This window comes from Pygocentrus nattereri, chromosome 1 (assembly GCF_015220715.1).
Source record: "Pygocentrus nattereri isolate fPygNat1 chromosome 1, fPygNat1.pri, whole genome shotgun sequence".
NCBI classification, from domain to species: domain Eukaryota; kingdom Metazoa; phylum Chordata; class Actinopteri; order Characiformes; family Serrasalmidae; genus Pygocentrus; species Pygocentrus nattereri.
Window position 1 is genome coordinate 32,557,537 of NC_051211.1, and position 27,345 is coordinate 32,584,881.

General features: G+C 39.5%; 1 protein-coding gene across 6 annotated transcripts in view; it reads left to right on the forward strand.

Annotated features, from left to right (window-relative positions):
- Positions 1–27,345, forward strand: part of magi2a (membrane associated guanylate kinase, WW and PDZ domain containing 2a) — a 310,258-nt gene that overhangs the window by 249,448 nt on the left and 33,465 nt on the right. For 4 of the 6 annotated variants that reach the window (XM_037541066.1, XM_017707589.2, XM_017707593.2 and 1 more), the window contains 5 exons: positions 1,602–1,633; positions 10,511–10,679; positions 15,031–15,072; positions 21,362–21,474; positions 26,891–27,083. In XM_037541066.1, coding sequence (XP_037396963.1) covers positions 1,602–1,633; positions 10,511–10,679; positions 15,031–15,072; positions 21,362–21,474; positions 26,891–27,083 — 549 coding nt within the window. The remainder of the gene's footprint in view (positions 1–1,601; positions 1,634–10,510; positions 10,680–15,030; positions 15,073–21,361; positions 21,475–26,890; positions 27,084–27,345) is intronic. The other 2 variants (XM_017707591.2, XM_037541071.1) reach the window with 2 other exon arrangements.

A 27,345-nucleotide genomic window follows, 5' to 3' on the forward strand; every position in this document is an offset into this window, starting at 1 on the left:
GTGGACATTATAAAGCGGACTGTCAAAACTGAGTCATGTTTGGTGAGGAATGTTAGTGTTTGTTAGAGAATGAGTGTTTGTAGGGAATGTTGGCGTTTGATGGAGCATGTTGGCGCTTTTTGGGGAATGATGGTGTTTTTTGGGGGATGATGGTGTTTTTTGGGGGATGATGGTGTTTTGTGGAGAATGTTGGTGTTTTTTGGAGAATGTTGGTGTTTTTTGAAGACTAATAGTGTTTTGTGGAGAATGGTGGTGTTTATTGGAAAAATATAGATTTTTTGCAGTCTCAGACATTTGGACTGCACTGCATGTGTGTGTCTGTGTATAATTTACCTAGGAACTCACTAATTCTGTCTAGTTGATTTGCATAGCCTTGTGTAGTCCTGGAGGGCAACTGTGGCAAGACATGAAAGATGGAGAGGAAGACGCAGGAACACATGGTCCTGGTTTTGTGTGTGTGTGTGTGTGTGTGTGTGTGTGTGTGTGTGTGTGTGTGTGTGTGTGTGTGTGTGTGTGTGTGCATGTGTGTGTGTGTGTGCGTGTGTGACAGACTTTCAAGGCCCAAATTCTGAAACAGATAGGAGGCACATATTCATGAATTCCCTCGTTTGATGCTGTAATTGTTTAGCTTTTAGCACAGGCGGAGTGCTCTTCAGCGCTACTGTCTCTGTGTGTTTTGTGATTACACTTCAGAAGCTTCTCTTTCAGCTTAGCCGCTCTTTGGCGGCTGCAGTAAAGCCTCTTTCTGAATGAGCAATGTGATTATGTGCTCATGGCAGTTTTACGAGCCGCTCCGTTTATTGGATTTAATGTCCTTTCACCGACTTACCTTCAGTTTGTATATATTTACAAAGACACGTGAAAGTGCCCATGAGGCACCAAATATTGCCTATGCAACTCAGTTATATTCAAATTAGTTAAATAATCATACATAATGATGTATGTTTTTGTCATGTAATGTTCATTTTGACAGAGAGAGCTAGGACAGTTATGCTCTCTTGAACTCCCAGCAACAAATGTTTCTGGCTTTGCCACAGTTCAAACTTGCGTTCTACCAATGCAGAGATGGTTGGGCCCCTCAGGAGCTCCAGTGTTGATTTTTTTTTCTTGCTAGCTACTGCATCTTCTCTCTTTTGTCATTGTATTTGTTTTGGTGTCAAAAAGCTGTCACTGTATGTGGTGTATTACCGAAAAAACAAAAAAAAATATCACTCCATATGCAAGTCAGTAGAGCAATTGAAACATTTACATGGTCAAATCTCTTTTAAACAGTCAATGTTGGAGTTTGGTGGAGAGTTTTTCTTATAAGATCTTTTGTCCTGTTGTCTGCCTGTCCTGGTGTCCCCCATCAATTTAATGAAAGCACTACGCCTCTCCTTGCCAATTATTTTTAACTGAATTAGAAGGCACTCATTACTTATTACTCTGCTCAAATGGTCTGCTACTGGCAGTATGAGGTGCTCTTGTGCTTTCCTTTGTTTTATTTGCTTGAAACAATTTTGGCACCCCACCTTTTGCCCAGTCTAGTGTAGTTGGCACCACTATAGTTATTTTACACTGATATGTTTAGGCTAAATGCCTTTGTTCTCTTACCATTGCAGGTCACTTTTCACCTTGGAAGAGCCCTAAGCAGGTAAAATGAATCATATCCCAGCCATAAGCCTAACTTACTAATGTTTTTACATCAGTAATTATTACCACTTTTGTAACCTTTTGAAAATACAAGCTTATTACATTACTAACCATGGATGCTGAGGCTAATCAATGCCTGCTTTAAGTAATTACTCAAGTAATTACAGAGTGGCTGCAGTGCCTTTTTTCTGATGTACCCTCTTTTCTTTTTCAAATGAAGATATTGATTGCCGTTCATGACAGATATAGCATCACTACACAAAACAAGCTGATTAAAAAGTGAAACTCTTTTATTCATTATGCACTGAAGGCATAATTACATTCTTTTAGTGCTCCTGTTATCATTGGCCATTGAATTAGACCCAGTTGACCTGGTAGTGCTATATCTATGAACTCTCACTAACCCATTCAATAACCTTTCTCAGCTAACAAACATGCTGTATAGGATTCCAGATTTATCTGCTCTTTTCTCATGCATAAACATAAGATTTATACCACTCCTGTCTATGTTTATTCTGTTTACCCTGAAATATTCTCCCATCTAGACCCAAAACCCCCCTAACACTCATAAAACTCCCAAAACGTCTTATATGCTTGTCTATAGCCATTGCACAGTGCACTGTCAGATAATCCAATAATTAAGTGGTGTGTGATATATCAGCAGTTGCCAGTGCTGTGCATTTCAGTTCTTTACAACTCACTCATGTGAAGCATAGTAGATAAAACCATCACTAGAGATTAGAACACCTTAAAAATAATTAAAAAAATAATGTAAAATATTTAAACAAAAAGGTGTAAATGTTTAAAATAAGTTATCGGGTTTATCCTGTCATGACTATGTGAAATTAATCATTGATCCTTTGGTGGTCATGGGGGAAATTAAGGTTAAATGTGAGGTATGTAGCTTTTATTTGTTGCAGATGGCAGTAAAGATATGTCCTAACAAAACATCTGCATTATAGAAAATAGTAGTTTTAAACTAATATCATTAAAACACATTTTGGGAATCTAGTTTTACTGGAAAAACTGCTGAAGCTTCATGGCATTAGTGCTATAATTTAGTGCTATACTTAAGTTTGACCAAAGCTTTCCTGGCGAGCTAATTGCTATCATCACACAGTGTTTATGCTGATTACAGGTTATGTGATTATGTGATGTACATGTTTCCACAGCATGCCAAGACAAGAGACAAACAAGATTTGTTGTCTGTAATAGCCACCTAGCCGCAGTGCTTTACTTTAGTAAATGCTACCAGTGTTTGGAAAATTGGCCAAATTCATTCTTGCATTAATTACAAACACACTTATTGCATCAGTTACACATCAAGGCTAAAGTCTGTTATCTGTTCGCCAGATTTGTATTTGAATTCACTGTTTCTTACTAAATGGTGCATCAGTTGTGCCAATGTGACTGTACTGGAACTGGATGGTTTGGAGAGTTAAAATAGAAAAATGTATTTAAAAATGTGTGGCATTAACCCAGTATTTACATATTTATTGGGTAAATAGAGAAATTCTCACAATCCACAGTGCTGTGCAAAAGTCAGAGACTACACTTCCAGTCAAAACAGCCATTAAGTACAAGTAATTCATTTTTCAGGAATTATTTCTGAGGAGATCAGATATGAGATAACCCACTCGCATAAGGAAAATTAGTGGGAAAAAAACAGGAGTTTTCAAAACTGGAGATCAAAAATAATTAAAAAATACAGAGAGAATGGGACCCCTAACAACCATGCAATACACAGTAGACCACCAAAACTGTCACCATCAGATAAACGTTAAAGATTTCATTTTTGAGAGAGAGGAGAAAATCAAGCTCCACTCTCGCTTCAGATCTAAAACAATCCTTAGGTGTTTCTGTCCATCCTTTCACTGTGAGTAAGAAAAGATATGTAGCTGTCAAGAAGGCGTTACTGAGAAAAGATAATAAATAGAAAAGAAGAACTTTCACAAATCAAACAAAGAAGCTGCAGGTGTTCTCATGGACAGACCACCCCAGAGTCCAGTCCTCAATATCACCGTAAGTGTTTGGAATACTTGGATTGTGAGAAGCAGAAAATACAACCAACTTCTAAGACTGAACTTTAGGGTTGTGGAAAAATTCTGCTAAATGTGTTTTCTGCTTTTTCCTTGATGCTGAAAAATAAATTATTTGTACTTAAAGGCTGTTTTGACTAGAAATTAAATGAATGAAGGGTGGTCTCTGTATTTTACACAGTACTGTATAACCACAATACATTATTGCTTTTGAAAATGACATTTAGAACATGCATGTAAATAGACTATATTGCCAAAAGTATTCACTCATCTGCCTTCACACACATGAACTTGAGTGAGATCCCATTCTTAATCCATAGGGTTTAATATGATGTCGGCCCACCCTTTACAGCTATAACAGCTTCAACTGTTCTGGGAAGGCTTTCCACAAGGGTTAGGAGTGTGTTTATGGGAATTTTTGACCGTTCTTCTAGACTCGCATTTGTGAGGTCAGACACTGATGTTGAACGAGAAGGCCTGGCTCACAGTCTCCACTCTAATTCATCCCAGAGGTGTTCTTTCGGGTTGAGGTCAGGACTCTGTGCAGGCCAGCCAAGTTCTTCCACACCAAACTCACTGATCCATGTCTTTGTAGACCTTTCTTTGTGCTCTGCTGCGTAGTCATGTTGGAACAGGAAAGGGCCATCCCCAAACTGTTCCCGCATAGTTGGGTGCATGAAATTGTCCAAAATCTCTTGGTGCTGAAGTATTAAGAGTTCCTTTCACTGGAACTAAGGGGCCGAGCACAACTCCTGATAAACAACCCTACACCATAATCCACCTTCCACCAAACTTTACACTTGGCACAATGCAGTCAGACAAGTACCGTTCTCCTGGCAACTGCCAACCCAGACTCAAAATCCATCAGATTGCCAGATGGAGAAGCGTGATTCGTCACTCCAGAGAACACGTCTACTCCACTGCTCTAGAGTATAGTTGCAGCACTTTACACCACTGCATTCAACGCTTTGCGTTGCACTTGATGATGTAAGGCTTGGATGCAGCTGCTCAGCCATGGAAACCCCTTCCATGTAGCTCTCTACACTGTTCTTGAGCTAATCTGAAGGCCACATGAAGTTTGAAGGACTGTAACAAGTGACTCTGTAGGAAGTTGGCGACCTCTGCGTTCCTTGTCATTTTACATGGCCTAACACTTCATGGCATGAGTTGCTGTCGTTCCCAGTCACTTCCACTTTATTATAATACCACTGACAGTTGACTGTGGAATATTTACTAGCGAGGAAATTTCACAACTGGACTTGTTGCACAGATGGCTTCTTATCACGGTACCACGCTGGAATTCCCTGAGCTCCTGAGAGCGACCCATTTTTTCACTAATGTCTGTAGAAGCAGTCTGCAGGCCTAGGGGCTTGATTTTAAACACCTGTGGCCATGGAAGTGATTGGAACACTTGAATTCAATTCAGTGAATACTTTTGGAAATATAATATATATCTTGCTATACATACAATATCAGTGTAAAATATCAGAAACTGTTATAAAAGATTACCATGATATTATGGGTTTATATTGACATGCCTGATATAGAAACATACAGCAATAATACTTTGACTTAAGTACAGTTCCTCTGTACTTTTTTACATTTTTCTTCTTTTAATTGCTATGAATTCTTGGCTAAGGTGTAATTGAAGATCATTTGCCTCAGGAGAATTTCCCCCAGCCCAAAGCAACAGCAGAAACATTTTTTTCCCCTCTTCTTTCCCTTTATTAATCAAAGAATGAGTACAAAAGTTGTTAAAGGAAGTGAAGTAAAGGCCCAGAGACTCATATCAAGCTGAGTTTTAATATTCGGCCTAATATATGGAGGACAATTCACAGATGGATATGAAAACAGTCCATTTCCTTTCACCAGTGAAAATTACATGGGGAGTCTCACAGTCACATTATAGCAGATTAATACTTGGAATGAGTAGCTGTAAGCTATGGATTAAAACCTGACTGTGCTGTGCTGGAATTAAGCCATGCAAAGTAGCATAACTGTGTGTATGCACAGCATAAGCATACGTATATAATACATATGGGTATAATGTTTGAGCGAACATGCCTGATTTAATATGATTTAATATGAACCATATAAATTATTTGAACATCAGTTATATATTTTTTTAAATGTTACTGAACGAGCTTCTACTATGTAAGTCACTATGAATCACTGTTTTTTAGCATATGTGCTCAAACTTTTGACTGGCAGCATGTATACGTAAATACATGTGTAGTGTATAAGAAAACATACTGTATATAGTAATAGTAAGTAACACTTTATTTAAAACCTGCCTGTGTAGGGTCTTTATAAAACATATATAAGCACTATAGAATAAATTAATAGAGCAATACTTGTGTATTTATAAACAGGTTATGTCACTATTTGCAAGATAATATACTGTGTAAATCACATGTGCCATAGAGGCCTTTATGTATGATGGACATTTGTTCTATTCATAACACTATTAAAGAGCAAGGCAGAAGAACACTGTACAGTATATCAGGTCTGTATGTTTCTACTTAACCTAAAGTAGTTACATTACTTGTAAATGATGCGTCATAACAGTTTGCGAGATGACATATGATATTCTGACATTTTATTGACATAAGGGTCTATAAATGTATAAGATGTACATCATATGATTCTCAATGTATTTCTACTAGAATGATGCTTCATAACAGTGTTATAAATGGAACTTTAGTTTAAAGGCCTTAATAGCAACACCACATTATTTATTTCAAAAACTTTCTGCACATGATTCAGTAAACGATGCATCTATCATTAAGTCCCTATGTTGCATACTTTATTCATAGCTACTGTTGCTAGGTTGACAAGCTTTACAGAACTCTGGTAAAAATCCCGTTCAACCTAACGACACTCTATAACATCTTCAGTCAAGATACTTACACTGCACCTGGTTTTATGTAGAATAGATCAGGTTCATTTTTTTGCTGTGTAATCACGCTGATGTTAGCAGGGTGACAGATTTTTTTGTCCAGTTTGCTCTGTTTTGAGTAGCTACAACAACACAGTTTGGCCTCAATAGCACAGCATTTTAAACTAAAAAAACTCAGTGTTTTGTAGCAAATCTAACTCCATCCTCGGTTCACTAGGAAGAAAATAGTTTTTTACCAGTTTTGCTAAATATGTCCATCTTGGCAACAGTTGCTATATATAAAAGAATACCTTTGTGGGAAGAGCATTCCCTTCATTTGTTCCAAAGTCTACCAAAACAGAATCAACCGAGGAGGTTAAGAATATTGTGAGAGCGACGCTCCTTAGTTTAATTTTCCATTTCCCTAAACTTTATCTGGCCTCCGAGCTGTGCTATGTTGTTCTTTCTTTTATAGAACCACACATTCAACTATTTCTCATTACTGACCACCATCACTCTAACACTTTATTTGAGTTTTCATCAGCTTTGAAGGTAATAAAGAGGAGATCAGTGTCTACAGTGTCTGGGATCTTATCATTGTCACATCATTATCCTAGTTAAAGTTATATTTTAAAGTTATGCTTCCTGTCATAGTTACCTATAAAACTCTTGAATTTCTTGAATCTTGAATCTAAAAACAATAGAAATGGATGGTTAAAACTGAAGTTAGGACACCGCTGGGGTTGTCCTGAAGCTAGGACTCTACTGTTTTCCTATCTAGAATAAGACTATAAGCTTAAGAACTGTTGTTCTGTAATAGCTGTTCTACAATTCTTAATTCAGTTCTAACTTGTGACTTAACAGATACGATTTCAGCCTAATACTGTTTTTACACATAATAATGTCCTATGTTTTGGATACATTCATTTATTGGTTCTTTTTTTATTATCGGTTAGAGTGCTGAATCTCTGTATGTGACTATGGGAGTGGCACAGTCAGTAATCAAGAATCAAATTGGTCTCCACTCAGCTCATTTGCATAAATCTCTTCCTGAAGGAGGGAGAGTGTAGTGAGCCGGGTGGGCATCATCTGTTTGATGTGTCACTTTTCATATGTCATGTTGTCATCTCTCGCCACATGATCTCATATTATCTTGTGCCATGTTTCACGCAAAATATCAAATAAAAAAGGCAAATTATTCAGCAGCCCACACTTTTAACACCTTCCCTCATGAGCACTACAGGTGCTGAACCAGCACAGCAGAATAAATTAAGCCCAAAAAAGGAATGAAATGTTAATGACTAAAATGTAGCTGAGTAGAAAGTAGATTCCTCCACTCACTAATATACTTGAGTGGAAGTAAAAGTATCATTTGGAAACACTCAGGAAGCTACAAATCCATCATAACTGACTAAATGGCACTAGTTGCCACCCACCCCGGAGAATCACTGCTCCAGGAAAGACTCTGTTATCTCATTTGCTTCAGAAACTGTCCTGTCTGTAGTAACTGACCGTATGTGTGTATGGATTTGTGTGTGTGTGTGTGTGTGTGAGGATCTCTGTGATGTGTGGTGATTGCCTGGCAGTGACGAAGACACACTGACATTTTTTAATCTGCTCTTTTCCTGAGCCGTTTTGCATCGCGCACTGCCACCCTGTCAGATTAACACGCTAACAGTGACCCGCTCTGATAAGACCTGGCATCTTTTTCATCTCCGCTCCGTTCTTTCTTCCCTCCTGCCTCCTTTAATTATCCCTCCGCTGCTCCGGCTTCCGCTGCTCCCCGAATGTTATTAGGCAAAGTCGGTGGAAGACCAGCTTCTGCAGCTTCTGCACCTGCTTACAATTCTGTGCGTGTACTGTTCTATCTGCATCATTGCCAAAACCATTCTTTAGATGTTTGTTTGTTTGTTTGTTTATTTATTTACCGGGAGGGGGAGGTCTTTCAGAAGCAGTTTATGTGAAATAGCACAAAGTGCAAGTGTTGTTTACTCAAGTGTTTAAACCAATTTAGAAAATTACTGCTGACCTCCTCCTTCATGGGCTCATAGCAAGAAGCATTCTAGCATAGAAATTGCTAATAGCACAGCTAAAATGACTGCTGTGTACACTTAAAGCAAAGACTAATTATGGGGTGATTTTTAGAACCTCACACAATAGTCTGGCAACCCCCCCCCTCACTTCTTCCCAAGTGTAGTCGATTAGCTAAGACATGGTTGGGGTCTGAAGTTTGTTTGGTTAGTTTTGCACTGGAGCTTTGAGGATAATGTGGCTAACAAGAGAGGGAAGCTTAAAGCAATCAATTAGCATGGTGCTAACTGCATACCAAAATCACCAGCCTGAAACCGACGCTGCATGACATACTATTATCCATCTACTCTATAATATCTATCTATTCTAGTAATATGTTAATGCTAAGCTAACAGCAATTCACATGAACCTTTATTTTGCCCATTCCAGATTAAAAACAGCATTTTATTAAATACATTCCCTGATTTGGTTGAAGTTTGTAACAAACATTTATATATATTACTTTATATGGAAGTTTTATTTCCAACTGACTGAAATGCACTGGTTGGGCTGCCACTCATAGTTAGAGACATATCTAGGACTTCCAGAAAGCCTAGAGTGACATTTTTTGGTTCTAGAAATTCATTAATCTAATGCACAAGCCCTTCAGTCCAGCTCCTGAAGTCCTAACCAATAGGAGAGCTCGCTTGGCTGTATCTAGCAGGACCACAGAAGGACCACAGAAAAAAAAAATCTTCTGATTGGATCATTTTCTGTTGAGTAGGTAATGAATTTATACCTTTTGTTTCCAACCAATATTTGACAATTAAAAAATCAAAAAGGTGTACTATGACAATATTAAATATGTGAATAAACTAATAATTATAGACATGTATTTTTTGGCTTCACAGAGGTCTGAAGGCCTAGACGGTCCCTCTGGTTATTTCTTATGTTGCATGATATTCTGTAATAATAATAATAATAATAATAATAATAATTTTATTTATATAGCACTTTTCATTGCCGTCGGCAGCTCAAAGTGCTTTACAGACAGGTATGAAGTTATGAAAGGAATCATTAGTATTTATTTAGAATCAGAAGAAAATTAAGAAGATAAATATCATGAAATGTAGAGTTTTAATAAAATGCTAACTTAAATAGACATGTTTTTAGAAGCTCAGTGAGCACTGAGCTTGACTGTCTAATAAAAATGTGGAACTGAGTTCCACAGTTTAGAAGCATAATAACTGAAAGAGTGCAGCACTGCAACCCTTAACATCATTAGTTTGATAAAATTCATGATTTTATATCCTTTTTGTGTTTTCATCCTTTAATGGTCTCACACTACAATAACCAGCATCCGAAAATACGTCATACAGCCACTGGGAAGCCCCCCACAGTGATACTGATGTGCCACTGATGTAGAAGCTAATAAATACAGACATGATGTTCTGGCTCCTAGCAGTAATGCTGGCTATCTTGAAAACTGCTGCATTAGTCAGCTAGCGGAAAAAAGAAAGGAAAAAAAAGCCCACCCTCTTACTCATTTGACCTTCAAAATGCATCAGAAGGAGATTTTCCTCGTTTTTAAACTGCAAGATCTCACCCAGACAGGTGTGACACCTCTAGGAGCCAATTAGGCTGTATCAATGGCAGCATTTCTCATTTTAGCTAGAGTGCCTCTTTAACAACTGGCCACTGCTTGACACAAGTGATGATTTAGGCATGCAGTTAGCACCATGCTAATTGGTGGGGTATAGTGGTGGGGTTCCATTCCTTGTTAGCCGCAGTGCAACACCAAACATGTCTTGGCTGATCAACTACATTTGGGATAATGGAAAAATTTGCCAGTTTGATTTTTCATCAATCTTTTCTGTAGATACACCAACGAGCATGTTCCAGGATGGTCCCGGTGGGTGGCGTGTTGATCTGTCTGACACTGTATTTTCAGGTTTTGGACCACTGGGACCCTCAGAGCAGTCTTTCTGCTCCTGCCCTCCCCCACAGCGCCCCCTACCTGCACTGGCCCTCAGCTGCAGAGCCCCCCCAGGCCTTTGACCTCAGCAAACCTGACCCCTATGACCTGTACTCCAAGTCCAGGGCTATGTATGAAAGTAGGCGTAAGTAAATGTCCCCCAAACACTGAGACCTGCTGGGGTTGTGACTAGGAATGGGCGTTTTAACCATATTTACTTTTCTATTTTCTAATTTTAAAATAATGCTGTTCAAATTTCCCCGTGAGAAATTTAAACCATTTTTGCAATTCAATGATTGAAATTTTTGAGATTCCTATTGAGTAAATATTTCATGATGTTACACTGTAACAGGTGACTGCAAGTGAACTCTAAATCTTAAATCTAGTCAATGTATCTCACAAGATTTAATTCACTTCTAGGCATTTGCTTTTTTATTAGCATATTCCATAAGCTGATTGTTTTGCTTCATTCACGAAATAATGGTTAAAGGAAGACAATATCATTAGATACAATTAATCAGATCTCACTTAAAATGATGCAAAACATCTAGAAATAAGTTTAATAATCTTACAAAATTCAATGAGAAATATTAGATATATTGCCTAGATTTAGATGATTTCACTTGATAAGATATCATGTTTTGTAATGTGTGATTATGAAATGAAAACAGTCCTTCTGTAGTGTGCAGCCAGCGTAACAGCTAATCTGTAGGTTGTAGGTTGGGTTGATTCAATGATTTATATTTGTATTTTATGCATGTGTGATTTAGCACATATCAAAACGATAACAAGCTAGCATAGCTGATTGTCAGTTCCAACACTATTGTTAATTAGCAGCAGAGAAACATGCAGTTGATTGATGATTTGAATTTGTGTGCTGAAGTTCAATATTGAACACAGTTACGCACACAAAATGTATTCGTTCTTCAGTCTGTGAACTGAAATCCTTCATCATCGCCAGTTAGAGTGTAAAGAAAGTTCATTTGTGATGTAGTTTTGGTTTTCATTGCTTTAAATTTGATTTTGTTACAGTTCAACATTGCCAGCATTCATGTTATTTACTAGTTTTAAGGTTATTTTCTTTAGTTTCTTAATATTTATTAGTGGCTTATTTTATGTTTGCAGAACAAAATGCTTTTTCTAATGATTTTCAGTGGGAATGGTGAGTTATGCTATTCGTTTGTACCTGCTGTCATTTGTGAGGAGCCAGAGTTAGAAAAGGTTCACCTTGAAGCTGTCAGTTAACCTGTTAGGAGCAGTTTTTCTGTGCTGACTAAACAGATCAAAAGGAAAGTGGGCCTGTAGCTGTAATGGTGGTAGATTGCAGTAATTGCAGCTAGTTAGCCTCAACTGTATGATTTCACTAAATTGTCCTGCCTTAAACAAAGAAGCAGTTTCAGCTTCTTTTTGCTAGCAGCACCACGCTTGCTACTTAATATATATCACTTTCCAAAAGGGCAGCACCAGAGTTTACAGCCTGTACATAAATAGTGAATAGAAGTTGTGACACTATTGTTGCTTATCAAGAGGGAGTCACAAAATGCAGTGTGAATCACCAAGAAAAAAGGTCATGCAGTGCACCTCGCGTTTTTTCCACCTTCAGATAAAAGTGCAATGTGATGTGCACAGGTGTTTGAGTGCTAGTATTCGAATACTGAAATCACCGCTCAGCTAGCTCCCTGATATCATGTTTTTTACTTGCAAATACATCACGGTATGGAAGGGGAATGTGTTATAATTTCCCATTTGCACTGACTTTGTGTCTTTTATTCTTTCTTTGATTATGAGTCAGTTACCACAAGGAAAGCAAAACTGTCTTGCACCTGCTCACCAGTAGAAATATCTGAAAGAGCTTTATAGAGTTGGCTGAATGTTTCTGTAAAAAACACTATTTATACAAGTACACGAATACAGTAAAGGGGAATAAACCATAGACACAGCCTTGACCTTACACATCATTCAGAAGCTCAGAAGTATAAAACTGTAGTTTACTACACAGGAAAACATTATTTTTATTGTTACTGTTTACTGCTTATGACATACTGTGGCCTTCAGCTGCTTGTAGACCAGAATCGTTCACTTTTATTGATGCTGTACATAAAGCACTTAAATATGAATAACAATATTTACCTGAAGAGTTCAGTGCTGCCTCACACGAGGTTATTTCATGAACTGTTTATAAATACACTGCCTGATGTCTGAGACATCATTGCACAATACGTTGGGGAAGATTTTACACTAAAGCATACAGCACTGTGCAAAAGGCAGAAAGCAGCCTTTCTTTATTTTCAAAATGGGAATCCAACAAAAAGACCTAGTAAACCACCAAGCTGTCACCATCAGATGAACAGTCCTTAAAGCTGTCATCTGAGAGAGAGGAGAAAATCAAGCTCCACTCTTGCATCACATCTGAAAAAATCCACAGGTGTTTCTGTCAATTTTTCCTGTGAGAAGACAACTCAACACTATGAATCTGAAAGGGCGTGTAGCTGTCAAGAAACCGTTCCTAAGAAAGGGCAAACAAGGAGAACTTTCGCAAATCAAACAAAGAAGCTGGCCAGGCCCTGGGTCAGGAGGTCATTTGATAGAACAAAGGCCCACTAACCAACTTTCATGCCCCACTAAACCCATTATACACTATATACACTTTTATAGTGGCACGTGGCGAAAAACAAAGTGAAAGTAAACTTTTTGCAGTGATGACTTTTATACAAGACTTCTGATTAACACGAGGGAAGATGCATTAGCATACACATTTTATAAAATGGGTAGATCTTTGGTGATCGGCTATAAGTATGACTGTCCTGTTGCTTTTCTCTTGGATGTGTGGCTCCTTTGGACAGATTTACTGTGCATTTTTTGGCACATATTTTCTTACCTTTTTTTGTGCTGCATGAATAGGCTGCTCCCCTGACCCACCCTGCTGTGATTTTCAAATGCCCCACTAATTATTAGGTTCTGGCACTAGGCCTAGAACGGACTGCTACAGAGTCTTGCCTTTTGCACAGCACTCTGTTTTAAAATACATTCACAGTGAAGAAATACATGAGAGGTTATGAGATAATGGTCTCCCTACAGTTTTATCATCATTAACATTACATATAAAACCTCAGACGACACGTGTACGTTCTCTTGTCTCCGCTGTGACTGCGAGTTTACACCATTTCTCTCTCTCTCATTTCCTCTCAGGTCATAGAAGTGTGTAGTAAAACTTTGGACATGCTGGTGTGTCCTGGCCATTTAAGGGGCTGATATAAATTTCTACCACACTTTTGTTATTACCGACTATAACTGTATAATTGTGCAGTATTTTAGTTCATTGGTAAATAAAGCTAATAATAGATAAATTCTATGCTCTAATCAAATGTTAATATGTCAGATTCATTTCAGACATGAATTAAAAATAAAGAGTCAGAAATGTCTGGGATAAAGGCCTGTAGCGGCTGTGACTCACTATATTTAAGCTTTTATTTGTCGCTTCCTGTGTACCAAAAACATGTTGTTCAGTATTTAGAGTAAGGGAGCTAAAAACAGTCGGTTCTGTGACGAGAGCAGTCCTCCATCCTGTTATTCTTCTCTCTTTCTGTCTGTGTTTCTCTTGAAAAAAACAGTGGTTTGAATTTCCTTAGTTCTATTGTGTACGTTGGTTCTACATAACCGTGTTGGTGTAATATATTTTATTAGTGTGGAAATTGTGCAATGCTGAGTGAAGCAAATTCAATGCCCTGTTGTTTCGTTCCAGTGTCTCTCTTTTTTCTCACCCCTACATGCAGATACAACCTCTGTTATTCTTTTTCATTCTGTCTTGTGTTGAAATGAAAAGAACTAGCAGGCCTGGTTCCTAAAAAGCCAACCTGTTTGGTGCCGCTACACTGTTTTATAAAACAGGCATTAAGTACAAGTACATTTTTCATAGGATATTTCTGAGGAGATTAGATGTAAGATAATCCACTTGCATAAGGAAGGGAAAGGTTAAAGGAAAAGCAGTGAAAAAAACATGAGTTGCCGAAACTGGAGTTAAAAAATGATAAAACTCCTAAGAACTGTGCAAGACCTGGTACAACCCCACAACTGTTACCATCCAATAAACAGAAAAAGCTTTCATCTTTGACAGGATGGAGAAAATCAAGCTCCACTCTGGTCTTAGTTATTCTGTGTTACTCTGTGAAATTGTTAAATATGTTTTTCTGCATTTTCTCTGATGCAGAAAAATGAGTAGCTTTTACTTAATGGCTGTTTTGACTGGGAAAAAAAATAAATGAAGTGTGGTCTTTGTCTTTTGCACAGTACTGTATTTATACTGTGTATACAGTACCACATGTATCATTATGGTGTATCATTTCTCATATCTGAGACTTTTTTGAAATGTTAATTTTGTGCAGGTTTACTTTTTTTTTTTATGAGTGATGAAATGTAAATGTATGTGTGAGCATACGTGTATGTGTGTGTGTGTTAAAGCTGGGATTTATGGGCTCTCCCTGCTGCCTCTCTTTCAGATCCTGGCTTGCCTCGGCCCGGTTATCCTGCTGACCCCTCAGGTGGGTGACCATCAGACAGAGCAAATCTCTCTCACACACACACACACACACACACACACAATCCCCAACAGCAGACAATACACAACTTCTTAACCTGAAAATGTCTTCCACTAAACTCTGTTTGTGGCTCTAGCAATGCACTATTTTGTGAGCACTAGCAAAAATGCTGATATAAATATCTATAAAATTATATATAAGTATATAATAGATATATACAGTTGAGTCACATTATTATGACCACCAGCTAATATCCAGAGTAACTGTAGTGTGCAGCATGGACGTGACTCAATAAGGTCCTAGTACCTTGTCACTGCAAAGATGGATTTATACCCAAATCGGTTGAGAGTGCCTTCCCTGTGGATGAGTGGGCCCAGAGAATGCCACAAAAAAATTCCCCAGACCGTAGTACTGCCACCACCAGATAATGGACATGTGGAATTGGTCATAATAATGTGACTGTGTAAAAATATTATATATACATTTTAGTTCTACTTCTTTAGTTTTAGTTCTTCCTAACAAAGGATAGTGTCAGCATAACAATTTGTGTAAAATATATATATATATATATATATATATAAACCAGCCATTAGGGGTGTACTTTGTGTACTTCTGGTGCCGGTCCCAAGCCCAGATAAATGGTGAGGGTTGCGTCAGGAAGGGCATCCGGCATAAAACTTGTGCCAAAACTATCATGTGGATCACAAATATGATTGCCATACCGGATCGGTCGAGGCCCGGGTTAACAACAACCGCCTCCGGTGCTGTTGACCAGCAGGGTGCCGGTGGAAATTGGACTACTGTAGGTCGAAGACCATCAAAGAGGAGAGGAGGAAGGCGGGTTAGAAGGCAGCGAGAGAGAAGGAAAGGCAGGAGTGTGGAGGTTAGAGTAGGGACTCTGAACATAGGGACAATGACTGGTAAAGGCAGAGAGCCTGCAGACATGATGGAGAGAAGGAAGGTAGATATTCTGTGTGTCCAGGAGACCAGATGGAAAGGAAGCAAGGCCAGGAACATTGGAGGTGGATTCAAACTGTTCTATCATGGTGTAGAGAGGAAGAGAAATGAAGTAGGGATAATCCTAAAGGAACAGCTTGGGAAAAGTGTTCTGGATGTAAAGAGAGTGTCAGACAGGATCATGAGCCTGAAGTTGGAGGTTGGTGGTGTGATTTTGAATGTGGTCAGTTCATATGCACCACAGGTTGGTTGTCAGTTAGAGGAGAAAGAGGAATTTGGGTTTTGGAGTAAGATGGATGAAGTGGTAGATGGTGTCCCTAGAGAGGAGAGATTAGTGATTGGTGCAGACTTCAATGGACATGTTGGTGAAGGGAACAGAGGCAATGAAGAGGTGCTGGGTATGTATGGTGTGAAAGACAGAAATGCAGATGGTCAGATGGTTGTAGATTTTGCAAAGAGAATGGAAATGGCTGTGGTGAACACGGATTTTCAGAAGAGGGAAGAACACAGGGTGACATACAAGAGTGGAGGGAGGTGCACACAGGTGGATTATATCCTTAGCAGGAGATGCCACCTAAAGGAGATTGGAGATTGTAAAGTGGTGCCAGGGGAAAGTGTAGCAAGGCAGCATAGGGTGGTTGTCTGTAGAATGAGATTAGAAAAAAAAAGAGGAAGAGAGTGAAGACAGAGCCAAAGATTAGATGGTGGAAGCTGAAGGAGGAGGATGGTTGCAGGCAGTTCAGGGAAAATTTGCAACAGGGCCTTGGGGGCAGTGAGGAGCTACCTGAGGACTGGGAAACTACAGCTAAGGTGGTGAGAGAAACTGGCAAAAATGTGTTGGGTGTTTCATCTGGTCAGAGGAAAGAAGACAAGGAAAGTTGGTGCTGGAATGAGGAAGTCCAGGAGAGTATTCAGAAGAAGAAGGCAGCTAAGAAAAAGTGGGATAACCAGAGAGATGAAGGAAGTAGGCAGGAGTACTGTGAGGCTAGTCGCATAGCAAAAAGAATGGTGGCAAAGGCAAAGGCTCAGGCCTATGATGAGCTGTATGAGAGGCTGGACAGTAAAGAAGGAGTAAAGGACTTGTATCGTTTGGCTAAACAGAGAGATAGAGCTGGAAAGGATGTACAGCAGGTTAGGCTGATAAAGGATAGAGAGGGAAATGTACTAGTGAGTGAACAGAGAGTGTTGAGTAGATGGAAGGAGTACTTTGAAGAACTAATGAATGAGGAAAACGAGAGAGAAAGGAGGACAACGGGGGGAGAGATAGTGGATCAGGAAGTGCAGAGAATTAGTAAGGTGGAAGTGAGGGCAGCTTTAAGAAGGATGAAGAATGGAAAGGCAGTTGGTCCAGATGACATATCTGTGGAGGTATGGAGATGTTTAGGAGAGAAGGCAGTGGACTTTTTAACCAGGTTGTTTAAGAATTCCTGGAGAGTGAGAGGATGCCTGATGAGTGGAGAAGCAGTGTACTGGTCCCCATTTTTAAGAACAAGGGTGATGTGCAGAGCTGCAGTAACTACAGAGGTATGAAGTTGATGAGCCACACCATGAAGGTATGGGAAAGAGTTGTTGAAGCAAGGCTAAGGCGAGAGTTTCAGATCAGTGAGCAGCAGTTTGGTTTCATGCCCAGAAAGAGTACCACAGATGCAATTTTTGCGTTGAGAGTGTTGGTAGAGAAGTACAGAGAAGGTCAGAGGGAGCTGCATTGTATCTTTGTGGATCTAGAGAAGGCAGATGATAGGGTGCCAAGAGAGGAACTGTGATACTGTATGAGGAAGTCAGGTGTAGCTGAAAAGTATGTTAGGGTGGTGCAGGACATGTATGAGGATAGTGAGACAGTGGTGAGGTGTGCAGTTGGAGTGACAAATGGTTTCAAGGTGAAGGTAGGGTTACATCAGGGATCAGCTTTGAGCCCCTTCTTGTTTGCAATGGTGATGGAAAGGTTGACAGATGAGGTCAGGCAGGAGGCTCCATGGACAATGATGTTTGCAGATGACATTGTAATCTGTTGTGAGAGTAGAGAGCAGGTGGAAGAGAATCTGGAGAGGTGGAGGTTTGCACTGGAGAGGAGAGGAATGAAGGTCAGTAGAGACAAGACGGAATACATGTGTGTGAATGACAGGGAGGCAGGTGAAAAGGTGACGATGCAAGGAGTAGAGATCATAAAGGTGGATCACTTCAAATATCTTGGGTCAACCATCCAGAGCAATGGACAGTGTAGAAAAGAGTTGAAGAAGAAGGTGCAGGCAGGATGGAGTGGGTGGAGACGGGTGTCAGGGCTGATGTGTGACAGAAGGATAGCAGCAAGTGTGAAAGGGAAGGTTTACAAGACAGTAGTGCGTCCTGCTATGATGTATGGTTTGGAGACTGTGGCTCTGTCTAAAAGACAGGAGGCTGAGCTGGAGGTGGTGGAGATGAAGATGCTGAGATTTCCGTTGGGAGTGACAAGGATGGACAAGATTAGAAATGAGCAGATCAGAGGGACGGTGAAGGTGGAGCAGTTTGGAGATAAAGCCAGAGAGGCCAAGTTGAGATGGTTTGGACACGTGTCGAGGAGGAATAGTGGATATATTGGTCAAAGAATGTTGGAGATGGAGCTGCCGGGTAGAAGGAGAAGAGGTAGACCTCAGAGAAGGTTTATGGATGTAGTGAAGGTGGACATGGAGATGGTTGGTGTAAAAGTAGAGGAGGGAATGGATAGGGCAAGATGGAGGCAGATGATCCGCTGTGGCGACCCTTAAAGGGTGCAGCCGAAAGAAGAAGAAGAAGATATATATATATCCATGAATTTCAGGATTTCAGAATTTCTTCTATGTTTTTCCAATTCCTCAAACTTTGTTGTTTATTTCCATGACAAAAATCCCAGATTTTCAGTGTGGTCTCAGACTTTTGTATCCCAATCTAGGCACCAATTTTCAAACTGTTCATGGTGGTGGTGGTATTAGTAAGAAGATGTTTAATGTCTCTAAAGGCTCCCTCACCGAAAGGAACTATATCAAACATCACTGAATTGGAGTTTTAAAAATCTGTGGAATTTGGTAGAAAGATCAGCTCATGTGTACTAAAGTTGATTGACATCAAATACAAGCTTTTTTCTGTGGAGTGCTGGCTGGACACATTTTAGATATAAACCTTGTGTACCTTGTGTACACAAGGAGGCTTGTGTACCTTGTGAATCAGCTGTGACTCAGTTTGTTCAGTATGTTCTTGTGTAGGTTGTTGGTACCAAATGTCATTTTTCAAGTGCTTTTAAATGCACACTCGCTTTTCTACCCAAGATGTGTCTGCCTGTCAGGAATAAAATGCTGAAATATGTGTACACTACCTAGCAAGGTTTGGAGATGCTTAGCTTTTCCAGATGTTTTAAATAAAAATGATTGTTCTTTGTTGGGTTCCAGTAATTTAACCTAAAACCTAATCAGGTTTATGTAGAGCAGAGCTTCCCAAAGTTTGGCTTTTACTAAGCTTACGCTGAATGTTAGCCCATCAAACCCCCTCCTCCCTAAGCTAGTGAGAGAAAATACATTTGTATGTTCTTTCTTACATTTTAGCATATTTTTCTTCAACATTTTTATTTTTCAAGCACTTTTAGAATCAGATTTACTAAAGAATGTGATCATGTACTAAAATTTACTGAGCACAGATGGCAGTTTGCGTCTGATTTACAATAATCTGCTGTTTATGTGATATGCAAACTGGCTAATTTGAATACCGGAGGCTTTATAGTGCAGATAGACTGAGTGCATGTTTAGACCAGCTGAACAAACAAAAATCTCGCTCAAATAACTGTAAGTTCTGATAAAGGAGGCAAGTCTCATCTGCTAAAAGATGAGCAGTTTGGGAAATCACTGTCAAGAAATTAAAATTCAACCAACCAAATTGTCCATTGATATGTGGAGGAAAAGCATGGAAATAAACCAAGGTGAGGGCTGAAAGCTGAAGGTTTGCATTTCAATGATCATGAAGAGAATTTTTTTTTTAATTAAAACATGATTTCTGTGTATAACATTATGTACAATTATATATAGCCAGAACCACAAATAATGCACAATAATCGATAATGAACATAATGCCCTAGTAGCATTTGCAGAGAAGCTGCCCTAAATGATGATGCCCCCACCTACATGCTTCACTGTGTGTGTGGTGTTCTTGGGATAATTCACCAGCTGAATTATTGCCACAGAATTCTATCTGCTGCTCTTTCTGACCAAAGTACAAAAAGGTACAGGGGTTCTGATTTGTGTGTGTGTGTGTGTGTGTGTGTGTGTGTGTGTGTGTGTGTGTGTGTGTGTGTGTGTGTGTGTGTGCAAAATTTAGGTGCATAGCTCTGTGGTCCTTTTTTAGGAGTTTCCGTGGGTTGTAGGAAGGAAAAGAGACGATTGTGGTGCAGTTCATTGCTTATTGTTCTCTTTGCAGCTATAGTTCCTGCAGCTTTCATGTCATCCTGCAACTCTTTTGAAGTCACTGATGGCTTGTCTTTACATTCCATATCATTAGTGTGAGGCAAATGTTGCATACTACACCTGATATTTGTGTTTGCATCAATTTTTCAATTGCATATAATCAAAACAGTTCCACTGACGGGGAGGTTGAAGGTCTTAGCTAGGTCTCTGCTTTATCCGTTGGAGTGTTGTTTAACAGTGTTGTCCCTGAGAAATTTTGGAAGCTCCTTCACCTTCACCATGAGTGCTACTTGAATTGTATGTTTTAATGCAGTGTTTGACTTATTATTTCCTTATCAGTTTTATTTCAGTTTCATCAACATGTCATTCTTTGTGCATATGAATATTTGTGAATATGTACTTTTTATTGTATTAATACAAAGTCAAAATATATTATCTGCAAGTTTGAAGTGGATATCAGCGCAGAAAAAGTATATTAAACAACAAAAACAATTTTTAAAACACGTTTCTTGTCACTGGATAGTAAATAAAGACTGATTTTATTTTGAAAAATGTTTTCAGATTTGCTCATAGAGCAAAATATGGAAAAATCTGTGGAATTTCCCTTTAAGTGAAAGTATGGGTAATATATGAAGATTTTAGAGTCTCTGACATCTTTAAAGGTCTAAATGAAAATGTAAGGAGTGAAAACATGTTTTCTCTTGGAAGTGGAATTGAAGTCAAAATGTATTATGTGTGTAAGTTTGAACTGGATATGTTCTCTGGAATTACATCGAATAACAAAAACTAAGGCATAAAAGGGACCAAAGGAAAGGACATTTAACCTCTAGGTGTTCCCAAACTTTTGACAGCCCATCTACATGTATGGAAGAATAAGATGTATGTGTTGGGCAGACATTCAACTCCTAACCTGCATTCTGTTTCCATGGCAGCCGAGTTCCAAGAGGTGGAGGTGAATCTGCGGAGAGAGAAATCAGGATTTGGTTTCCGGATCCTGGGCGGAGAGGAGGCGGGACAGCCTGTGAGTCCGGAGGCTCAAGAGAAGGCTCGTACTCTAGAACTAACACACATGCGCACACAAGCACTGATAGAACTGTTTTGTTTAGTATATTTAACCTCAGGGAGCGTCAACAAAACAGATACAAAACCAATACCAAAATAGTTGGGACGGTATGGGAAATGCAAATAAATAGAGAAAGCAGTGATTTGTAAATCCACTTTGACCTGTATTTAAACAAAAGCAGTATAAAAACAGAATATTTATCTTATCAATGTCATTGTTTTTTGTAAATGTACACTCATTCTGAAGTTGACGTTGGGCAGGGGCACTTTAGGACTAGGGATGTTGTTAAACATTCAGGAAACATTTAAGAAGCTGTGTTATAGACATGCTTGGGTATAAAAGGGGCATCCGGTAATGGCCCAGTCACTTTTACAAAAAATGCATTAGCAAAGAGTCCAGCTGTTTAGAAACCAGCATTATTATGCGATGGAGATCACCATATGGGCTTGGGAACATTTTGGCATAAAGTACAAAAGCCAACATCTTTGTATGGAGTCACCTTGACCAAGCCACATTCTGCAAATGTTTTAACAGGTGTGAAACTGGCTTTCCTGTCTCTTATTAAGAATGTCTGTACTTTATGCAGTAATAAAATAAGGCCAAATTCAGTTGCATAGTTTAAGACGTAAGTGTAAATAAAGAACTGCAAAAGAATCTGCTTTCAAAAATTGTCCAGTTAGTCTACAAATGATTATTAAGTGATTTTAAATGGACAGATGATGTAACACAGTGGTAAGCATGCTCCTGCTTCAGCTTTTTTGGAACATCTTGCAGGCATCATATTTGGAATGAGTGTATATTGATAAAAAAGTTAAAGATAGAACGTAGCTCCAGAGTGGCGCAACCGTGTTGGCCGTATCATCAGGAGATCACAAGCTCTATCCCTGGTGATGCTACAGCCGTAGCCGGGAGTCCAAGAGAGCACAATTGGCCTCACTCTCTCTGGGTGGGTTGGATGCCCCCACGCCTCCACCCCCATCACTCAATGCAATACTAGTCAGTGCAGGCGTCTGTTACCTGACGTAACTGATCTGCCGGCTGACGCTTTCCTCCAAGCACGTTTGGCTGTCCTGTGACGTTGTTTGAGCATTGCTGTTGCTTTCACAGGTCTCAGAGGAAGCCTGTGCTAACCTTCAGCCTCCTAGCATTGGTAGCATTGTGTGATTGGGGGAGTCTTTACTAGCTAGCGGGTGGAATTGGAGACTACTAAATTGGGGAGAAAATCAGGTAAAAATAAATAAATTCAACATAAAATACCTAAACACTGCTTTTTGTTTTGCTTGGATTTCTCATACTGTTTCAACTAGAACACAAATCTCTGGTGACAAAAGATGTTTCGCCACAGCTAGTTGCTATGAGCTGATTTTGCTTTATAGTGCTTTACAGATGGACAGTGCTTTAAATTTACTTGATCCAAAAATATACATTGATTCTATATGAAAAACAATACATTACATGCAGTTTCCTGTGTTGAGTATGTATAGTTACCATATGTGGCATATGGAGAAACCTGAACATCAGACAAGAAAACAACAACAAACAACAACAACAACCAAAAAGAAATGAACTAGAATACTACATAAACAACATCTCACAAAAAGTACTGTGCAAATGTCAGAGACCACCCTTCATTTATTTCATTTCTGTAAGTGAAATAAGGCGATCTTTGACTTTTGCCCTGTATGGTACATACACATGAGCCAAAACATTATGACCACTCTCAGATGAATAACATAAATTATTTCATAGCGAGGGCATATGTCCAGGTCCAGAACATATTAGATGGTAAGAAAACAGTCAGTTCTCTTAGTCAACGTGTTGGATGTAGGAGAAATGGGCAGAGCTGAAGACTTGAGTGACTTTCACAAGGGCCAAAATGTTTTGGCCACATGACTTGGCCAGAGCATCTCTGCAGTAGCACAGGTTGTGAGGTGCTCCCGGTCAGCAGTGGTGAGTACCTACTAATAGTGGTCTGGAGAAGGACAAACCATAAACCAGTGAGAGGATGTTGTCTTGGGGAAGTTATGGAACCAGGATGCACTGAAGAGAAGTCAAGCCGTGGAGGGTGCATGGTCTTCTGGGCAGTGTTCTACTGGGAAACCCTGCATCCGCACTGATGTCAGTTTGACACTTGCAACCTACCTGAACAATGTCTAGGAATGGTTTGAGGAAGATGATGAAGGTTTCAGGTCTTGCTCTGGCCTTCAGGTTCCCCAGATCTTAGTTAAATTTAGCATCTGTAGAATTTGCTAGAACAAGAGGTCTGAGCTGTTGTGGATCCACCTTGCAACTTATAAGAGTTAAACGATCTTGGTGTCAGACACCACAGGGCTTGTAGAGTCTTCAGAGGTCTTGTAGAGTCCATACCTTGGCGATTCAGAGCTGTTTTGGTGGCATGCTGAGGATACCAGCATATTAGGCAGATGGTCATGTTATTTTGGCTCATCATATATCTTTAAAATGATTTAATAACAATATACATCTGAGTCATGCTAAAAAGTAAAAGAATGAGGAACATGTAGCCAGATGCGAGATGTATGTGGCAGTGCAGACTGCAGTGTTGATTAAAGTGTGAGCAGTTCTGCTCTAGGAGACATACAAAAGAATTTTAATTAAGGATGAGAGAACTCACTGTCTGAAACTAACATATACGCACATTCTCACTCTCGCTTCTGCTCGTGGCCTTCAACTAACAAGCTCAAACTCAGACACCCAGATGCTAATATACAGCACATTTCACTACAGTGTCTGATTAATGCTGCTGTCCTCTGCTCCATGTACGGTTCACTTGCATTCATCTTATACACTGTAGTAGTGCATTTCTCTGAGAATAATTGTTAAAGCTGCTGTTGTCCATTCATTATTGATTGAAAATAATACCTGTCCACCTAAGGTATTGTGAGGCTACGGTATCTCACGAAAGTGAGTACACCCCTCACATTTCTGCAAATATTTTATTATATCTTTTCACACTATAGAAATGAAACTTGTATATAACTCAAAGTAGTCAGTGTACAGCTTGTATAGCAGTATAGATTTACTATCCTACTAAAATAACTTTATTTACTTTTATTTACTAAAATAACTCAACACACAGCCATTAATGTCTAAATAGCTGGTAACCCAATGAGTACACCTCACAGTGAACATGTCCAAATTATGCTCAAAGTGTCAATATTTTGTGTGACCATCATTATTATCTAGCACTGTTATCCTCTGCTTCTGAATGTCGCAGTGCATGTTGGAATTCATGTTTCCCTCAATGAACTGCAGCTCCCCAGTGCCAGCAGCACTCATGCAGCTCCAGATCATGATGCAACCACCACCATGCTCGACTGTAGTTAAGAGACAGTTGTCCTGATACTCCTCACCAGGGGGCCACCACACATGCTGGACACCATCTGAGCCAAACAAGTTTATTTTGGTCTCGTCACAGGACATGGTTCCAGTAATCCATGTTCTTGGACTGCTTGTCTTCAGCAAACTGTTTCCGGGCTTTCTTGTGCGTCAGCTTCAGAAGAGGCTTCCTTCTGGGACGACGGTCTTGGAGACCGAGTTGTTGCATTGTGTGGCATATGGTCTGAGCACTGACTGGCTGACCTCCCACTTCTTCAACCTCTGCAGCAATGCTGGCAGCAGTCGTGCCTCTATTTTTTGAAGCCAACCTCTGGATATGATGCTGAACATGTGGACTCGACTTCTTTGGTTGATCCTGGCAAGGCCTGTTCTGAGTGGAACCTGTCCTGAAAAACCGCTGTATGACCTTGACCACCGTGCTATAGCTCAGTTTCAGGGTGTAAGCGATCTTCTTACAGCCTAGGCGTCTTTGTGGAGAGCAACAATTCTATTTCTCACATCCTCAGAGTTCTCTGCCATGAGGTGCCATGTTGGAATATCCAGTGGCCAGTATGAGAGAATTGTACCCAAAACACCAAATTTAACAGCCTTGCTGAGGAGAGGGTGTCCATTCAAACAAATTTACTCTAAACTAGTGAACATGGTATTAGAACAGCAGATGTACATAGATTATTATATCAAAGCAGTACCTGTGCATTTGATCAGTGCTATAAATGTGTATATCAGCATGACAGTATAAGTGTTAATGATATTGTGTTAAAGTTATAGGTGCCCATTCATACAGCATTGTCTGCAAGTATTAGGCCTTAGTGTCCATTTGTACAGTACTGTGTTTAAATGGTGTTTCTTGGTTTGGATGGGATTGTCTTAAACTAAAGTATGTCCATTTGAACAATGTTGTGCAAACGTAATGGGTGTCCATTTGTACAGTGTTAAAGTTGAAAGAATCCCCAAAACTTTTCTCAGCCTGCTCAAACTACATCCAGATCTTCATTAAGGTTGGGCAGACTTGTTTAGGACACAGCATGACTTACTGTGAACTATAAAAATAAACAAAACATCACAATGTAGCAGATTGCTGTGGGTAGGCACTTCAGACAACAGTTGTTGTGCCAAATTCTGCCTTCTGTTTTGTGCACGCACATCACGCAGGCATATGGACACTACAGAATTCGTCAGAACACCTGTCTAAAATAGCCGCCTGCTGAGTTCAGCTACATGGTAAAGTTTGGTTAATTTTAGAGCTCACAGTATGCCATACTGTCCTCTAACTCACAAATCTTCACCATTTTAATGAAGACCTGGGTGCAGAAGTGCAGGCTGAGAAGCTTTGGGGATGTATTTAAGGAAAAGATTGGGTTTACTGTTGACTTGTAGTTTTTTTTAACAACATTTGTCTCTTAACTCTAATGCTAAACTTCAGAAGGAAATTTTTCATTTTTGCCAAGCCATTCCTTTAAAGTAGTGTACAGTTGTATGCAAGTTTGAACGTTCCTGGTCAAATTACATGTTTTGGCGATTATTTACGTGAAAATAAGTAAACACATCCTAAACAGAGAACACACCTCTGCACATTTTGATGCACACTTGCTGTTTATTTGCTGAATTTAACTGAAGTTCAACATGTGTTAACAAAATGTAATTTGAACATTTTAAACGTCTGCATATGAGTGAAATCCATTTGTACCACATTAAACACTAGAATGATATAATGTTAAAGTAATAGGTGTCCATTCATACTGACTTGTGTTAAATTCTATTCTTTCTAATGTCCATTTTTTAGTGCTGTGTTAAAAGAGAATGGATCCTTTTAAACTACATTGTATTAAAGCAGTGGGTGGCCTTTTAAGTAATATTCCATTAAAGCAGCAGGGTGTCTGTTTTTTCTTGCATTGTGATAGTGTTCTGCAGTCTTTTGTTATGCCAAATGTAATATGTGTCCGTTTTAACAATAGTGTGCTTAAATGTAGTAGGTGTGCATTTAGATGGTATTGTATTAAAGTGTGTGTCTGTTTGAACTGTACTGAAATGCTGTGTGCAGATCTTGATCGGAGCGATCATAGAGAACAGTCCAGCAGATAAAGACGGCCGGTTGCGTCCCGGAGATGAGCTGCTCTCTGTGGATGGCATCCCTGTGGCAGGGAAACCCCATCGTTACGTCATCGATCTAATGCACGGGGCAGCCCGCAACGGCCAGGTCAAAATGACCATACGGAGGAGAGTGCAGCCTGGAGGTGAGAGGACAGTGGTGAAATGCAAGTTAGCAAGAGTCTGTGTTTACTAAAGAGCCCTGCTGGTGACATCCCATATAAATAAAGATAACGCGTGGCCATGCCTTATTAACACATGGGAATGAGATCTTAATGCATGGCCATGACTTAGTAAGCTGTGGGAATCTTGTTTTCATGCCTTACTAAGTTGTGGCCACGCATTAGGATCTCGTTCCCATGCCTTACAAAGTCATGGCCGCAACTTAATTACCTTATTCCCATGTCT